This window comes from Eumetopias jubatus, unplaced genomic scaffold, assembly GCF_037043125.1.
Source record: "Eumetopias jubatus isolate StellerSeaLion01/CBP00866 unplaced genomic scaffold, mEumJub1_p1.0 scaffold_2, whole genome shotgun sequence".
In the NCBI taxonomy this organism is placed as follows: Eukaryota; Metazoa; Chordata; class Mammalia; order Carnivora; family Otariidae; genus Eumetopias; species Eumetopias jubatus.
Window position 1 is genome coordinate 157865967 of NW_028274808.1, and position 17832 is coordinate 157883798.

General features: G+C 39.0%; 1 protein-coding gene across 1 annotated transcript in view; it reads right to left on the reverse strand.

Annotated features, from left to right (window-relative positions):
- Window positions 1-5070: 5070 nt before the first annotated feature.
- The window catches only part of SPMAP2L (sperm microtubule associated protein 2 like), a 53173-nt gene continuing 40411 nt past the window's right edge, over window positions 5071-17832 (reverse strand). Inside the window, exons 6-9 of the mRNA XM_028100564.1 lie at window positions 15431-15545; window positions 8960-9091; window positions 6426-6598; window positions 5071-5185 (exon numbers count right to left, since the gene is read on the reverse strand). Coding sequence (XP_027956365.1) covers window positions 5071-5185; window positions 6426-6598; window positions 8960-9091; window positions 15431-15545 — 535 coding nt within the window. The remainder of the gene's footprint in view (window positions 5186-6425; window positions 6599-8959; window positions 9092-15430; window positions 15546-17832) is intronic.

Genomic DNA, 17832 nt, shown 5'->3' on the forward strand with positions numbered 1-17832 from the left:
CAAGACTTGAGCTGAGATCAAGAGTTGGACACTTAAACAACTGAGCCACCCAGGCACTCCCCAAGTATTTTTAAATTAAGATATGTACAGTGTAGGAACACCTGTGTGGCTCAGTCAGTTAAGCCTCTGCCTTCAGCTCAGGTCATGATCCCGGAGTCCTGGGATGGAAGCCTGCGTCGGGCTCCCTGCTTAGCGGGGAGCCTGCTTCTCCCTCTACCTCTCCCCCTCAATCCCCGCTTGTGGTCACTATCTCAAATAAATAAATAAAATCTTTTTAAAAGATATGTACAGTGTTTTTTAGACATTAATGATATTGCATAGTTAATAGATACAGTATAGTATAAACATAACTTTTATGTGCACTGGGAAACTAAAAAATCTGTCTCACTTTATTGTAATACTCACTTTATTATGGTAGCCTGGAGCCAAAGCTGCAATATCTCTGAGATGTGCCTGTACCCCAACACGGTTTACTTTCTACCTTAACATGACTTTCACTATGCTACTGTCTTCAATGATATAGCTTTAGGAAATGCTTGCCTAAAAAGATAAAGTTGCAAATAACTTTTGTTATTGACCTGAAAGTATTTCACTGGTCTCATTAATTCTCAAAGACTCCTTCAGAAACTATTGCCTTGCTATCTCTATCAATCCGTGCCCAATCCTAACTGATCCCAAACTTATAAATACCTCGCCACTGCCCTTTCCTTACCAGATGTGGCTAACATTCTATGAAGGTACAGATCTCCCTTATCTTAGTAAGCTATAAACTCAACTTTGCCTCATTCACAAGCTCTTTGGTGGTGCTTTGAGGGAAAACATGTGACAGTACTATTCTTACCGCCATTTTACAAGTGAGGAAATTGAGGCCCAGAAAGTTTGGTTAATTTATCTGAAGACGAGCTAGTGAGTGGTGGGTCCAGGGTTGAAATCCTGCATTCTTCTTCCAGAAAGTACACATCCAGCCACAAGTCTCCATTTCCTCCCTGTATATTTGAAATCATACAATAAAGTCACTTATTCTTTCTCCACCAATCGTCAACCATGTGATGATGATCTCGGAACTCAAAATGGCTTCCCGAGCTAGGCTATGCTTTAAGCTTGCTGAAGGCAGGAATGTGGTGCTTTCCAACTCTCTAAATCCCGAGGCACGCCCACCTGCGTAAATTGTTAAACAAAAAGAGGTGTGTTACCTGGGGTCTGTTACTGTTTTCCTTTGATGTCCACCTGCTTGAGCCACAGCCACTTTCCAGAGTGGCTGCCTGACCACCACCATTGTGACCCTAGCCTGGGGTGACTTTGCCCACCGCTTCACACTGAAAACAAACTGCTTCTTTCTGCTCCCTTACTGCACACAGCCACCTTTCTCTGTCCCCAGTCTTATGCCTGCCCTGTCTTGCAATCCGGCCCAGGATGCTCAACGTCCTGGAAGTTCTAGCTGACCACACCTTGGCAACAGAGAGCCGGCAGGCAGATGCATGCTGCTATGGGTGGGGAAGTTTCCCATCTGGCAGCCCCTCCCAGATGGAAAAGAAAAACCAACACAAGTTATGAAAGAACATGTATCTTCAGGCTCCCTCTCCTTACTGCCTGTGGTATGTCTCTGCTGCCAAGGGAGGCCATAGGCCACGACCTCCTCAGATAGGCACAGTAGGCCCAATGCCTATAGCTCATAGTATTTTTAGGAGCTCACAAAAATGTAGTTTTAAATGAGAAGGGAAAAAGAAACTTTCAGTAAAAAATATTTTTAATATATAATATTAATATGTCCATCTTCATACCAACGCAGTCATAAAATATAATTTTTCATATTATTTTAAGGAAGAACCAAGAAAGGCAAAATGCCTAGGGGACATGCAAGTCATAAGATAGCCCTGCACCTGGCATCTACTTTGAGCCCAAAGCGTCTCAAAGGCATCCTCTAATCTAAGTTCCAGAACTAAACACATGCTTTTCTACTTTCCTCCTCTGCTCCTCTCCCAGTGAACGGATAAATTGTGGAAATAAAGATTACCCAAATGAAGACACACCAAGCTATTTATTTAGAACTTGCTATTGTGAGTCAGCCATCATCACTTGCATTTGGCAGAGATTCAAAGACAGAGGAGTGTTAAAGCTTTAGAGGGGACTGGAGGAGTCTTTGGGTATGCTCTGATTAAAGGCTGCTGGCGTGGGGAAGTTGGAGATGAGCTAACTAGAAATAGGGCATCCTGTGTGACTGGCTTAGGGAGTATATTTGGCTCTCTCTGGTTGGCCCTGACTTGGAAGTGGGGCCAAAAATAGGCACCAGTAAGGACCATTGACCAGATCCTGACCCTTCTGGGCTAATTGCTACAGAGGTTATAGTTTAGATTCCTGATCTGGTGGTCGCTGCAAAGGTTGTAAGTCAGAGTTCTATTGTCATTTATGACCAGGCCATTGTCCATTTGTATATTAAGACACTTCTATCTTATTTCAAAGTTTAGAAATCCAGGAATTATCTTAAATGCTTCCCTCTCTCCCACACCATATCCAACCCATCAAATCCTATAAAAATTCACTTCCTCAAATCTCTCTCAAGTTTGTCACTTCTTTCCATCTCTACTACGGTACCACCAAACTATTTTCATCTTTCATCCATCTACTAAATAGCCTCCTAACCTGGTCTACCTACTTCTACTGTCTCCTCCCCAATTTTTTTGTCCAAGGAGGTTTTTTCAAAAAGCAACCCTGATTACATTATCCCTGTGCTTACTTCAACAACTCTCACAGGTTTTAGGATAAAAATTAAAGTCTTCAACATGGCCTCCAGGGCCCTGCATGTTCTGGCTTCATCCTTCTGCTCCTCTTGCATCATGTAACCCCATTTTACCTCTGTTGGAGTGAAACTGGCTTTCTTTCAGTCCCCAATATATCTGCCCACCTGCCACAGGGGATTAACTAGAAGGCTGTGGGCAGCTCCTGAGTCAAAGGAATAGGTGAAGGGTCAGGGTGGCTCCAAGGACACAGGGGGTAGGAGCAAAATGAAGTCTCATCAGGGCACCACTACTGGGAAATATCAGCTCTGACCATACCCCCCCACCCCTTGCACCACTCTATGTAAGATCCAAAGCCCAGGGGCACCGGACTGGCTCCGTCAGTTGAGTGTCTGCATTTGGCTCAGGTCATGATCTCAGGGTCCTGGAACTGAGCCCTGCTTTGGGCTCCCTGCTCAGTGGGGTGTCTGCTCCTCCTTCTCCCTCTGCCCCTTATCCCCTGCTTGTGTGCTCTCTCTCTCTCTCTCAAAGTAAATACTTTTTTTAAAAAAGTACCAGTAAAGCTTTAAACAATGAAGACAAAGTAATTCTCCAAAAGAAAATTGGGAGTTCTTACCAGAAGGAGGAGAAACAGATGTAGGATGGCCCACAAATCAACAAATGTCCACTAAACACATGTTCTCACTACCTGGACTGACTTCCCATCCCCTACTTGGTTAGTTAACCTTACTCAATGTTTAGATTCCAGCCCAATTGTCCCTTCATTAAAGAAGTCTTCCTTTGCCCTCCCAAGGGAGTCAGAGTTCTCTATTCTGTTATTTCATAGCATTATAACCTCTCTGCCATGGCACTTTGCCACTGCTGTAATTTTACATTCGTGAATATTTGTACATCCATCTCTCCCAATTGGCTAAAAAGTCCATGAAAGCAGAGCCCACATCTGTTGGGGTTAGTGTGATTATCTCCAATGCCTGTCACAGTGCCTGGCAAAGCAAAGACACTCAACAAACATTCATTCAATATATCAATCAAGCCATAAAGATATTTATTTTCCCATTGATATGAACTATGCCACTCCCCTCTTAGAAGACCAAAGGAACTAAATTTGTAAACAATTTTTTCCCAATTCATACTTTTTTTACATAATTTTTTTAAAAAGATTTATTTATTTTAGAGAGAGGGAGTGCAAGTAGGGGGAGGGGCAGAGGGAGGGAAAGCAGCAGACTCCCCACTGAGCACAGAGCTGGATGAGGGGCTTGATCTCACAACCCTGAGATCATGACCTGAGCCGAAATCACAAGTTGGACACTTAACTGACTGAGCCACTCAGGCGCCCCCATAATTTTCTTATTTAATCTTTATAATAATGCAGCAGAACCCATTTTACACATAAAGAAACAGGCACGGGGGGGGTAGGAAATTTGTTCAAAATCACATACCTGGCATAAACGATCCATGCGGGAGACTAAGCCAGGTCTGCCTGATTCCAAAATGCAAGTTAAAAACTGTATCATATTGCTTCTCCATAACACTATTTCCTTAACACAAAGAACTCATCCATCTGTAAAATTGGTTTTCAGATAAATTCATTTTCACGTAAATCTAGATATGTCATGAAACTTAGTTTCATTTGTAAGATACTGATCCATGGAGAGAATAAAATAATTAAATTAAAAAAAAAACTCTGGGCAGATGTAATTTGACAGAATTATAATGCTTACCAAATACCTTGCTTTTTCTGTCATTCCTGATAAATGACGCAGCCTGAGAGAAGGAACAGAGATTGGGGCAGGGGTGATTATTTAAGGTAACCTGTTCCCTAAATTTCACCTACAGATTATGAAATGCATTTCAAGTTATCCCAAAGGCTTCGCCATTTCAGTGTTACTTCTCCATTAAGGAAGGGAGGTTGGAAAAGCAACACAAAGAATTATTTCAATTTCCAGGACTTATTAGAGCAGGGACTGAGCAGAGTCTGGGGAATATGGATCTCTCCAGGAAAAGAAAAACAAACCCAGCAAACATAAGGAAGTGTTTCTTCAGGTCAGTCAGAGCAATGAGATGGCCAAGATGCTTGTGAGGAGATAAAGTAAGGCTAAGGCAGGCTCTCAGTTTCTCTTTTATTGCGTGCTCCAGTCTCCAAATCTGCTAAAGACATGACTACAGGTAATAGCAGGAATTGCCATTCGATGGTCACAGTGGTGTTCCCTGGGGGTCTCTATGGTTTTCGGGGGGATACAGGAATACAAGGTGATGGGACCAGAGTAGGGAACTAAGTCACCTATTATGTTTTCTAGACACATAACTAGAGTCTGACTGACGCGGCTTTCTGTATTTAATGCACAAGAGGTTCTGCCAACTCGTGGATCCTTGGAGAACACTGTGTTTTCAAAGCAGCTGGCTTGACTTTAAAGACATCTGGATCATAATATATAATGTGTACAGGAGACCTGAAATGGGGGAAAAAGAATGCGACCTGAAAAAAAATGAACAGAAAATGGAACTAACATTTCTCAACCATCCACTATGTGTGTTAGGCTCTATGATATTATTCTGTTTTGATTTTTCATAAGTGCCCCATGAAACAGGTGTCATGACCCCCATTGTACAGAGAAGGACATGAAGGCTCAGGGAAGTTATAAAAGTGACCTGTGGTCAAATCCAGATTCATGTATCTATCAGATTCCAAAGCCTTGGCTCTTTCCACAGAAAGTTAATTCTGGAAAGTTTTCAATAATTGGGCAATGTTAAAACAAGCCCAGCAGTCCTCTGGTGGACTTAAATCAAATTTTTGAAGTTCCCACCCTTAGCACCTTACTACCAAATAATAACTTTGCCACTGGGGTAGACCCTGAGTACTTGATCTTATTTTTCCCTTTCCTTTGTCAGTGAACAGAGAATGAGCTTCGTTTCATTGCTGTTGAACTTTATTTCTTTTAAAGGCAAAACACATTATAAAAATTTAAAAATATTATTTAAGAATGAACATATTCCCTGTTCCCTGAGCTGAAGACTTCTGCGACTTTTTCATCTTCTCCTAGGTTTTCCTGACGATGCTTAAAAGGGGAATCAGGCATTATCTCATGAAGGAAACAATATGAACTAAGGTTCAGGCAAGTTAAGAAATCTTCTAAAAAGTAAACAGGAATTAGAGTCCATTTCTTCTTTGTTGAATGTATATTTATTTCAAGTAGGTCATACATGTACATGATACAAAAACATGGAAAAACACAAAAGCCCTATTTAATAAAAAATAAATCTTCCTCCCATCCCAGTTCCCTCAGGCCCCCGAAAAGTAAGCATTGTTACTAGCTTCTTGCATACTCTTCTGAGATTATAGGCTCCTGCAAGCAAAAATATGGCACATACCTATTTTCTTAGAGTATTCTTAGCATTGTGTGCTCTGTTATGTACTTGTTTCACTTAACAATACGTTAGATAAATAATCCCATATCCATCCTTACAGAGTTGTTTCCTATATCTAAGTTTCAATACTAGTCCACTAATCCTTTAACTGCTGCCTTATATTTATGGTAAAACCATAGATTTGTCACAATTAATGTAAGAAGTGAGATGTTTTTGAAAATTTCTTGTATTTCTATGATTATTTTCATTGGTCTTATTAGGTTAATTTCCCTCTCCCTAGCACCTCCAGCTTTCCTGTCCCATCTTAGCGATAAATTGACATACCTTGTTGGGTTAGCTAGTTCTTGAATTCTGGGAGATATTTTGCAATGGATAGCAGCATAAGATACCGGCCAGTGGGCATCACGGTCAGGAAGATAATCTTGATGAAGAGGCCTGGCCTTAGCTAGAGCTATTATTCGAGGGCTAGGTTTGTATAGCAAGGCAGCACGGGATATCTATAGTGGAAGCAAAAAGATACAAAAATATATCCCAATTTTCACATCTCCCTCTCTTTACAGTGATGGCCCTAACTGAATCACCATCCAGAATTCTCTCCTGGATTACTGCAGCAGACTCCTCACTAGTCTCCCTGCTTCCATTTTTGCTCTGTATGATCTAGCCTTCACATATCAATTACTGAGGAAGAGAATGAGCATTTAATGAGTGCATGCCATGAGCCAGTGTTCTAAGTGGGGCACCTACATTATTCCCACTTAATCATCATAATAACCCTATGAGGTATGTACTTTCTTTTTTTTTTTTAAAGATTTTATTTATTTATTTGAGAGAGTGAGAATGAGAGAGAGAGAGAGCACATAAGAGGGGGGAGGGTCAGAGGGAGAAGCAGGCTCCCCCGAGCAGGGAGCCCGATGTGGGACTCGATCCTGGGACTCCAGGATCATGACCTGAGCCGAAGGCAGTCGCTTAACCAACTGAGCCACCCAGGCACCCGAGGTATGTACTTTCTGAAGCCCAAGTCAGATTATGTCACTCTCAGGGTTTAAAACCTTCCAGCGGTTTCTCATTTTGCAATGAATAATATTTAGACTCCTTACTGTGGCCTAGAAGGCCCTACGTGATCTGATTGCTATCCCATTGCTCTGACCTCATCTGCCTCCCCTCCCCACCTTGATCACGATGATCCTTGCCACACAAGTCCCCTCTGATCCAGCTCTTTCCACCTTAGGATTTTTGCAGCTAGTTCTTCTGCTTGAAAGCCTCTTTCCTCAACTTTGTCATGGCTGCCTCTTCATCATTCAAGTCTCTAGACTCAAATATCACATTCTCAAGGACATCTTCCTTCACCATCCGAGATACATCAACCTTTCTGATAACCCTCCTCTACAGTACACTTATTCAATCTTCTTTAAAGCATCTACCAACACCTCACTTTGCTCACTTATCTCTTTGTTCGTATGTTTATTGTCTGCTTCTCCCCACTAGAATATAAACTTCTTGAAAGAAATACATGTTTGCCAAAAACTAGAGTAAATGCATAACTGGTGCAGAATATATGTTGATTGACTGATTGACCAACTCTTGCTGGTCTTACTTTGAAAATCACACCTGCCAGGTTGCCTTTCTATTATGTTGCTTTATTGGTAAAATTGGAAGGATGACATATAGCTCCTATTCTCTCTCTCTTAAATGCTCACTTGAAAGAATCACGATGGATAACAAACACCCCTCCATAGCCCTGAAGGTACTATTTTGCACTGGTACGGACTTGTTTGGGGTTCTAAGAGTATGATTATCTGCAGTGGTATCACTTTTAAAAAAAGATTTTTTCATAAACTCCCAAACAAACCTGGCAACTAAAGAAAAATAACTGTAACCCCCATTTTGTATACCAAAAAACTGAAAATAAAGTGATTTGTCCAAGGGTCACAAGGCAAGTCACTTTAGCAAACTCAAGACGATTTCCTGAGGGGTTTTGAATCCCAGGTTTGTTTTCTTTCCTAACTGAATTCCATATCATATCCTTAGTTCTTAGAGGGTAAAATTTATCCAACCTCCTTGGCAACATGGTCATTAGATATTTACTGAAAACTCAGTGGGTATTGGGCACCAAGTTGCCACTACAATGAATAGATGGGAGTGTCAAGGAGGAAGAGGGAGGGAAGCCACTGAATGTGCGAGGCTCTATGCTGAGTACCAATGCCTTCTCTATTGTTTCAAATCACAACAGACCTCCCAGTGAGAACTGTTAACTTTATAATCTCTTTGCTCACCTTGTTCCACCCAACTTCAAGGTCATCCCCACTTTAATACTCTGGCACATTCTCTTCCCTTTACTAGAATATTCTTTCCTCAGACCTTCACCTAGCTTACTCCTTGTCACTCAGGTTTCACACCAGATATCCCATGCTTAGCCTTTCCCTGACTACCATATACAAAGTAGCTTATTCCCCACCTTCGCCCATAGTCAATCATTTCCCATTTTATTTTCTTCATTGCCTTCGACCCTTATTTTTTGTCTCTTTCCATCTTGTTCACTGGGAATGGTGGCTGGCACACAGTAGGCATTCAAATACTTGAATGAATAAATAAGGCTTAGGAACACGGTCACAACATCACAGAGCTAGTGGTGAGGCTGGAATTTGAACCCAGCTCTTACTGATTCCAAAGCCCATGCTCTTTGCCCTCTATCCCCAGTCTCTCTACATATCTTGCAGCTAGGTCTTCCTTCCTGCCATAGACCACTCTTTCAAGATTATCTTTCCCAATGACTTTGGCCTACGCCCTATAGTAGCAAAATAGCACCCTAGGAACAACCAAAAAGTAAGATGAAGGATGCCAAGGCAGTGGTGGCTTACAGGACGGATGGGCAGCTCACTTCGTTCTCTTTCAAAGCACAGACCCTCTATCTTGATCCTTGGATGGGCAAGGTCTACAGTTCTTGGAGTTGCAACAGCAGTCAGGGCAGGAACTGAAATCTTGGTTTCAATCTAGGGGAGAAAAACAAAATAGGGTCTGTAAGTGCCAAATAATAAATACCATCTCCATCACGGTTACAAAGAACTGTCTGACCTCTGGACCAGACTTCTCAGCAAATCCAGCAGAAAGGATGAGAGTCTTGCAGTAACCCATGATCATAGCTGAAACGATCAATTTCCATCTTTCTCAAACTAGGTTTATGAAATCCAACCCAGCTTTTCAGGAACTTACTGTTAAACTAAAGATGGGGAGGAATTGGCAACATTACATATTGACTAAGAGAGAAATGGTAATGCTGATTTGTGGAATGAAAAACTCAGCCAAGAGGGAAGGGTCAGGCCTACTACATGAGAACACTCTCTAAGTGGGGGGGAGTTCTGCTTTGTTCTTAACTGCTTTTGCCCTTTGGAAACTGGGACTCTCGTTATCACAAATCCCCATACTTAAAATGCATTCAAGTGGTTCTCTTCTAATTGGAACAGGTAAGAAAAAGAAACCAAAGCCAAGAGGAAGAAAGGCAGAATCACATTCTCCACAGACAATGCTGTTAGTCCCCCTAGTCATTTCTCACTATCTGAATTGTGGAAATGTGTTCAATTTACATGGTCTTCTATTTCAATTACTAGTATTCAAACTCAAAACTTACCACAAGACTTTGAGAGGGAATATAATCGATAATTGGAAATAAAATAAGGTTTTAACTGTGGGCAGAAAAATAATATAGAAGGTATGTTGCAAATCCCTTTTTGTGTTGTTTAAGACAATGATGATACTGACAGTGTTTTACATGTACTAATTCATTTATTCCTCACCTAGGGTATCATTTTTATTTGCATTTCATCATGGAGAAACTAAGGTACTATGTGAAGTTCAGAAATTTACTTAAGTTTTTATAGTGAATAGGTTGCACAGCTGGGATTCAAACCTAAGATCCTATCTGTCTCCACAATTCCATGATAAGAGAATCTTTCTTGGATTTTCCCACTCTTCCTCTGATATCTCTCAATACTTTATTCATTCTCTTTTATGAGTATCAATCTTAATTATTTACCTATAGGTCTATGGTTTCTTCTAAATTGAAATTTACTTTAAGGAAAGGAATGGTTTTATTATTCTTGTTTTTCCTGTATTATATAATTGATTAAGAAATACTTGTTCAATGGATTGAGTAAATGAATGATTTATTTCCTTTTTTGATTATAAGCCTTAATTGAAAACAGCGGTTGTCATATATTTCTTTGATTTTCCCAGAGTCTGATAGGAGACAAAGCTTTATTTATTGGAAATGATTAATTAGTACTTCATGGAATTGTACAGACACTAAGCCCAGATTGCTTCAATAGTAAATTCTATTAAATATTTAAGAGGAAGAAATAATATAAATCTGATATAAACCTACAAAGAATAAGAAATACAACTAATCTATAGTGATAGGAATCTGGAAGTGGTTGACTCTAGGGCAGGGGTAGAGTGGAATTGACTAGAAACAGGAGGAAAATTTGGGGGATAATGTTTTGTATATTGATTGAAGTGGTTATTGAATGGATATATACATTTGTTAAAAGCTCATTAAACTATACATTTAAGACCTATGCATTTTATATAAATTATAACTCCAGAATTTCAAAATACAAGCTGGGAAAAATACATAGACATATGACAAAGAATACCTCTAATATGTAAAGAACTGTTATGAATCAATAAAAAATATACAGACCAGTAGAAAAATAAAGCCATGAATAGACAAGTTTACAAAAGAAAACTACACAGGTAAATAAATGTTGGGAACTATTAAATTTATTAGTAATCAGAAAAATGAGTGTTTTTATTAACGAGATAGCATTTTTTAAAATTAAAATAAATAATATCTAATGTTGGCAAGAGTGCAGTATAAAAGTAAGCCCAAATAATGCAAGTGAATATGTAAATCAAAATCACTTTTGTTGGAACACATTTTGAGATAATATATGAATCACGTCAAAAATGTTCATACACTTAATCTGGTAACTTTACTTCTCAAATTTTTGTTCTCAGAAAATAATCAGATTGAAAATGATGGAGGAGGCACATGTTGGTAAAATGACCTTATAAATTAGTTAGACAAAGCCATGTGAGATATGCAGAGTACAGGTGGTCAATACTCAAAGGTATCTGCTAAATATAAAATAAGAGTCTTCAAAGTCAAAATCTCCTGAGTCAACGATTTTAAAAATCTACACAGGTTGATTAATCTGAATAGGAGCTTCGGACATCTATAAGTAGAGAGAATGATGGATATGAACTGAGTTATGAAACCAACCCTTTTTATGTTTTGTAGTCTCTGACAAAGTCACCATAAAAAAAGACTCAGTATGACATTCACAGAGGTAAAAGACCTTCTACAGGGGCGCCTGGGTAGCTCAGTCAGTTAAGCGTCTGCCTTCTGCTCAGGTCATGATCCTGGGGTCCTGGGATCAAGCCCCACATCGGGCTCCCTGAGCAGGGAGCCTGCTTCTCCCTCCCTCTTGCTCATGCTCTCTCTCTCGAACTCTGTCTCTCAAATAAATAAATAAAATTTAAAAAAAAAAAGACCTTCTACAGTTCATCCATCCAAGGTCTCTGGTGACAAGTAACCTAAGGTACCTGTGACAGTAACTTGGCTTCCTTTGTGGGAATGTGTATTTTAAAACTCTGGGAAGATTCAGCATTAACTGTAAAAAAGTTAAGAGAATCAAAATCATAGAATTAATCATTCTTTGTGTTAAGAATAAGTATGTGCAATGCAGCACCTGGGTGGCTCAGTTTGTCAAGCGTCTGACTCTTGATTTTAGCTCAGGTCATGATCTTGGGGTTGTGAGATGGAGCTCTGTGTCGAGCTCTGCATTCTGTGGGAAGTCTGCTTGAGATTCTCTCTCTCCCTCTCCCTCTGCCCCTTCCCCCTGCTCTCTCTCTCTGCCTCAAATAAATAAATAAATCTTAAAAAAAAAGAATAAGTAGTGCAACAATTGATGAAATTTGGACATGGACCATGGAATAGAGTATTTATCAATTAAACTTCCTGATTTTGATAATAATTCTGTGGTTACATAAGATGATGATCTTGTTCTTAAGAAATACAAACTGAAGTATTTAGGAAAATGGGTGTATGATGTCTGTACCTCTCAAAAATGATTCAGGAAAAAAATTAAATACACACACACACACACACACATACACACACCCTACATGAAGGAGAGAGAATGAAAAAACAAATGGAACAAAATGTTAATTCTTGCATTTTTTTCAGTAACTTAGAAATTATTAAAATAAAAAGTATGTGTATATTATTAAAATTAAAAGCATGTGCATGAGGGCACCTGGCTGGCTCAGTCAGTGGAGCATGTGACTCTTGATCTTGGGGTCATGAGTCTGAGCCCCACATTGGGTGTAGAGCTTACTAAAAACAACATAACAAAACAAAATAAAAGCATGTCCATGTTTAAGAGAATTTGGCCTATTAGAGTGATCACCCTATAACTGCAACTTGAAACGTATAATTGAGTATTTGACTTAGAATTATAACATTAAGTTGAAATCTTAAGTTTATGTCATTCTGATAACATTGAAACTTTAAGTTCACCATATTTATAAATTTGATGTATTCAATTTTTAAATAGTTATTTAATATTTGAAATTTTGTTTGTTAATGTAGATGGTTGGAGGAAAATGCTTAAAAAAGAAATCAAATTAAAATATTAATAAATATAATTTAAATTATTTGAAGGTATTTGATTACATTTAGAAACCGAATCAAACATTATTCAGAACTCTTCAAAGTCATTGTTAAAAACTGCTAGAATTATAAACAGAGTAATAAAACTTGCAAGCTAAATGTAAAAGCCTAAGAAACAGATTTTTAATTTAAAGTTTTATTTATTTATTTTTATTATGTTAATCACCATACATTACATCATTAGTTTTTGATGTAGTGATCCATGATTCATTGTTTGCATATAACACCCAGTGCTCCATGCAGAACGTGCCCTCTTGAATACCCATCACCAGGCTAACCCATCCCCCCACCCCTCTCCTTCTAAAACCCTCAGTTTGTTTTTCAGAGTCCATAGTCTCTCATGGTTCCTCTCCCCCTCCGATCCCCACCCCTTCATTCTTCCCCTCCTGCTATCTTCTTCTTTTGGACTATTAATTATTTAAATCAAGAGCATACCTCTGAACAGTCTTTTCTGTATACAAAATCATGCTCAAGGATACCAAGGTTTTTTTCTTGAGTGGCTATAAATTCTTTGCCACTTCTCTCATTGACAGGTGGGGTTTGTGTCCCTGCCCCCTTGAATCTGGCGACTTGGAACTGTATCAATCAACAGAGTATGACTGCAGTGACATTATGTGACTTCCAAGGCCAAATCATAAAAAAACATGCAGCTGCCACCGGTGTTTTGGAATGCTCACCCTTGAAACACTCCATTTTAGAATATTCCTTCTCAGAATACAGCTGCTATGCTGAGAAAAGTCTCAGCCACATGGAGAGGCCCCATGAAAGTGCTCCTGTGAATATTCCCAACTGAGTCTAGCCTTTAAGTCACATCGGCCTGGGCACCATATAGATGTTGTTATGGACAGACTCTTTATGTCCCCCTCAAATTCATATGTTGAAGTCCTAATCCTCAATGTGATAATAGTAGGAGGTGAGGCCTTTGTGAGGTAATTAGGTTTAGGTGAGGTCACGAGGGTAGAACCCTCATTGTGGGATTGGTGTCCTTATAAGAAGAGAGATAAGAGCTCTTTCTCTGTGCACACACAAAGAAGTCATGTGAGCACACAGGAAGATGGTGGTTGGCTGCAAACCAGGAATAGGATCTTCATCAAGAAGAGAATCTGGTGGCACCTTGATCTTGGATTTCTTGGTCCCCAGAACTGTGAGAAATAAATGTCTTTCAAGCCACCCAGTCTTTGGTATTTTGTTATAGCAGCCCTAGCTGACTAAGGTAGGTGTGTAGGAACTTTCAGCCCCCTACCATTTCAGACAACCAAGCCATTAGAGATATCCCAGCTGAGAGATTTCTAACTCACAAAATCCTTGAGCGTAATAAAATGCTTGTTGTTTTACACCAATAAGTTTGGGGGTGCTTTGGTAGGAAGCAACAGATAACCAAATCACAACTTTAAGAACTGGTTCTCTGTGTTGATTCTAGATTATCTGGAATTTGTTTTCTGAGCTGATTGGATTTAAAGGTATTAATGATCCTTTTGCCAGTAGTTAAAAAAAAAAAAATACTGGTAGTCCATAGCACGCAGTGGCAAAACAAAAAGCAAAACTTTGGGTGACCAAGCAGCTGCTGCCAGAAATTATTTTAGTGAAATAAACAAGTATAATGGGATTAGTTGGTTGTTTCTTTTTATTTAAGATTTTATTTATTTATTTATTTGTCAGAGAAAGAAAGAGCACAAGCAGGGGGAGCGGCAGGCAGAGGGAGAAGCAGGCTCTCCACCGAGCAGGGAGCCTGATGTGGGACTCAATCCCAGGACCCCGGGATCATGACCTGAGCTGAAGGCAGATGCTTAGCCAACTGAGCCACCCAGGCGTCCCTAGCTGGTTGTCGCTAAGTGCACAGAGAAAGTAAGTTAAGAAATGACTGGCTCGGGCCTCTAAGTTCCCACCTTAATGTCTGGGTTAAGGGACCAGAAAGTTTCTGTAACTTCCCTAAAAGAAAGCTTTATATTCTATGGTCATAGGGCTGAAAATTCTGAAAACCAAACTCACAATCGAATTCTGTGAGTGGGTTAATTACAGTGCAAATTGAATTACCAAATTTGTATGGTCTCCTATGTTAAAGTTAGAGCAACGACTGGGAAGGAATAGGACCTTGAAAATTGGGATAGGGTATATGGGCAGATTCCAACAAAGCTGGGGACTTTAAGCCCCTAAATACTGATGAGCCTTCCTTACCAATAAAATCAGCCATACTTCTCCTGCCTGAAGGGGTTAGAGTCCCCTTGCCTGAAGAACCTGTAATAGTTTCCCCTGAGGTAGATACCTTCCAGGTAACTGCTGACCTATCCCTACTATCTGTCATTGCTTCGGGATTTATAACCAGACCCAAGCTCCAACTGCCAAAACAGCCTTCCATGGACTTCTCTATCAGCTTCTGTAATTGCTTAAGGTCTAATTCTGCATTGTTGTTCTGCTTCTCTGATCAAATCCTAGGTGACAGAGTAGGCATAGCGGAGGTAGTCAGAAAAGTTCATTTGATGAGGGGGGAAGATAAACAGGGAGAAAAGTAAAATATACCTGGAAATAAGAGGAGAGCATGTTACAGTTATAAACGTGTTGTTAAAATCAATCAGGAACCGTTTCTTTCAGATGGACTTACCCTTTTTGGAGGAACGTAGTTTGGATTTGTGGCTTTGGGTATTGAGAGTCGTAATATCCAGGCAGAAGGATAAGAGATTTGAAGAGAATCTCTTGTTAAGTAATCACTGTAAGGCCTATATGCAAATGGAACATGAAATATTATAATCATTGGAGGAAAAATAATTGCATTTTTTCATTGCTGTACTCAACCTCTGATCAATTATGTATAATTTTCCCTATCTCAGAAACTTCTTTTCCCATAATCATTAGTGTTTTTTTCTACCAGATTGGTATTTCCTAAAGTTTTTTTTACTATGATCCACAGTAAGAAGTTATATTGTGATACAGTATATGTAAATCTGTGTGTGTGTGTGTGTGTGTGTGCATGCACATGCATACACGCATGTATCTGAAACAAAATTATTATGAAAGAATGCTTGCCCTGAGCAAGGTATTTTGATTTTTAAAATTTCATTTGATTTCATTAAAAAAAAACTCGAATCAATTTCATGATCCACTGATGGGCTGAGGCTTGCAATTTAAACTCCACTTCCTACCAAAACATCATATTAAATCCCTGAGATAAAAAATTCCAGTCACTACCAAGGACCCCTCTGTGATAGCCAGTCTCCTCTGTAGTGCAGTTTGAGATGGTGCTGCTCATAACTCCCAGCAACTTGGCCAATTTTCATAGGCTGTTCCCCACATATTCCTTTCCTGGTACAAAAACCTACCAACCACAAACCTACAAACCTAATATGAAAAAAGTTTTTCACAAATAAATATATGATTACCCACTAAGGGTAGTCTGTTAGTTTTTAAAACTGATACACAATTAACATACCATAGAGTTTACCTTTTTAAAGTGTACAATTCAGGGGTTTCTAGCATATTCACAAAGTTATGTAACTACTGTCACTATCTAAATTCAGAATGTTTTCATCACCCCAAAGAAAAACCCCATACTGATTAACAGTCCCTCTCCATTACTTCATTCCCCAACCCTGTGCCCCCAGAACCACTATCTATTTTGTTTCCATGGCTTTGCCTATTTTAGAAATTTCAAATAAATGGAATCATACATATGTAGCCTTTTGTATCGGGCTTCCTTCACTTAGCATATTTTCAAGATTCATGTAGCAGTACATCATTCTTTTTTATGGCTGAATAATATTCCATTAAATGATTTACCACATTTTGTTTAACCATTCATCCATGATAAATATTAGAGTGGTTTCCACTTTCTGGCAATGATGAAATGCTGCTATGAATATTCATGTACAAGTTTTTGTGTGAGCATAAATTTTTAATTCTCTTGGGTACATGCCTAGAAATAGAATACTGATCATATAACTCTATTCTTAACATTTGGAGGAGCTAGAAAGTGGTTTTCCAATTAAGCTGCACCATTTTGCATTCTAACCAGCAATTATGAAGGTTTCAATTTCTCCACATCCTCACCAATACATATTATTTTCTATTATTATTATTATTATTATTGCCATTCTAGAAGGTTTGAAGTAGTGTCTTGTCATTTTAATGTGTATTTCGAAGACGACTAATGATATTTGGCATCTTCATATGTGTTTCCTGTTCATCTGTATGTCTTCTTTGGAGAAATGTCTATTCAAATAATTTGCCCATTTTCTAAATTGTGTTGACTTTTTTGTATAGTTCTAAAAATTATATATATATATATTCTGAATACTATTCCCTTATCAGATATATGATTTTCAAATATTTTCTCCCAATTTGTGGGTTGTCTTTTTACTTTCTTGAAAGTGTCCTTTGATGCACAAAAGTTTTTACTTTTGATGAAATCCAATTTATTTTTTGCCATGTGTTTTTATTGTCATATCTAAGAAACCATTGCCTAAGTCACAGAGATTGATGTTTGCTTTTTTCTAAGCGTTTTTATAATTTTATTTCTTATATTTATAGGTCTGTGATCCATTTTCTTTTTTTTAAAGATTTTTAAATTTTTTATTTTATTATTATTTTTTTTTTTCAAGTAGGCTCCACATCCACCTTAGATCAAGACCTGAGCTGAGATCAAGAGTCTGACACTGAACTGACTGAGCTATCCAGGCACCCTGAAGATTTTTTTATTTTTCAGTAATCTCCACACTCAATGTAGGACTCAAACTCACAACCCCGAGATGAAGAGTCACATGTTCTTCTGACTGAGCCAGCTTGTGATCCATTTTAAGTTAATTTTTCTGTATGGTGTGAAATAGGGGTTCAATTTCATTTGGATGTCCAGTTATCCCAGCACTATTTGTTTAAAAGACTATTCTTCCCCAATTAAATTGTCTTGGTGGGGCTCCTGGGTGGCTCAGTCATTAAGCATCTGCCTTCGGCTCAGGTAATGATCCCAGGCTCCTGGGATCGAAACCCGCATCAGGCTCCCTTATCAGCGGG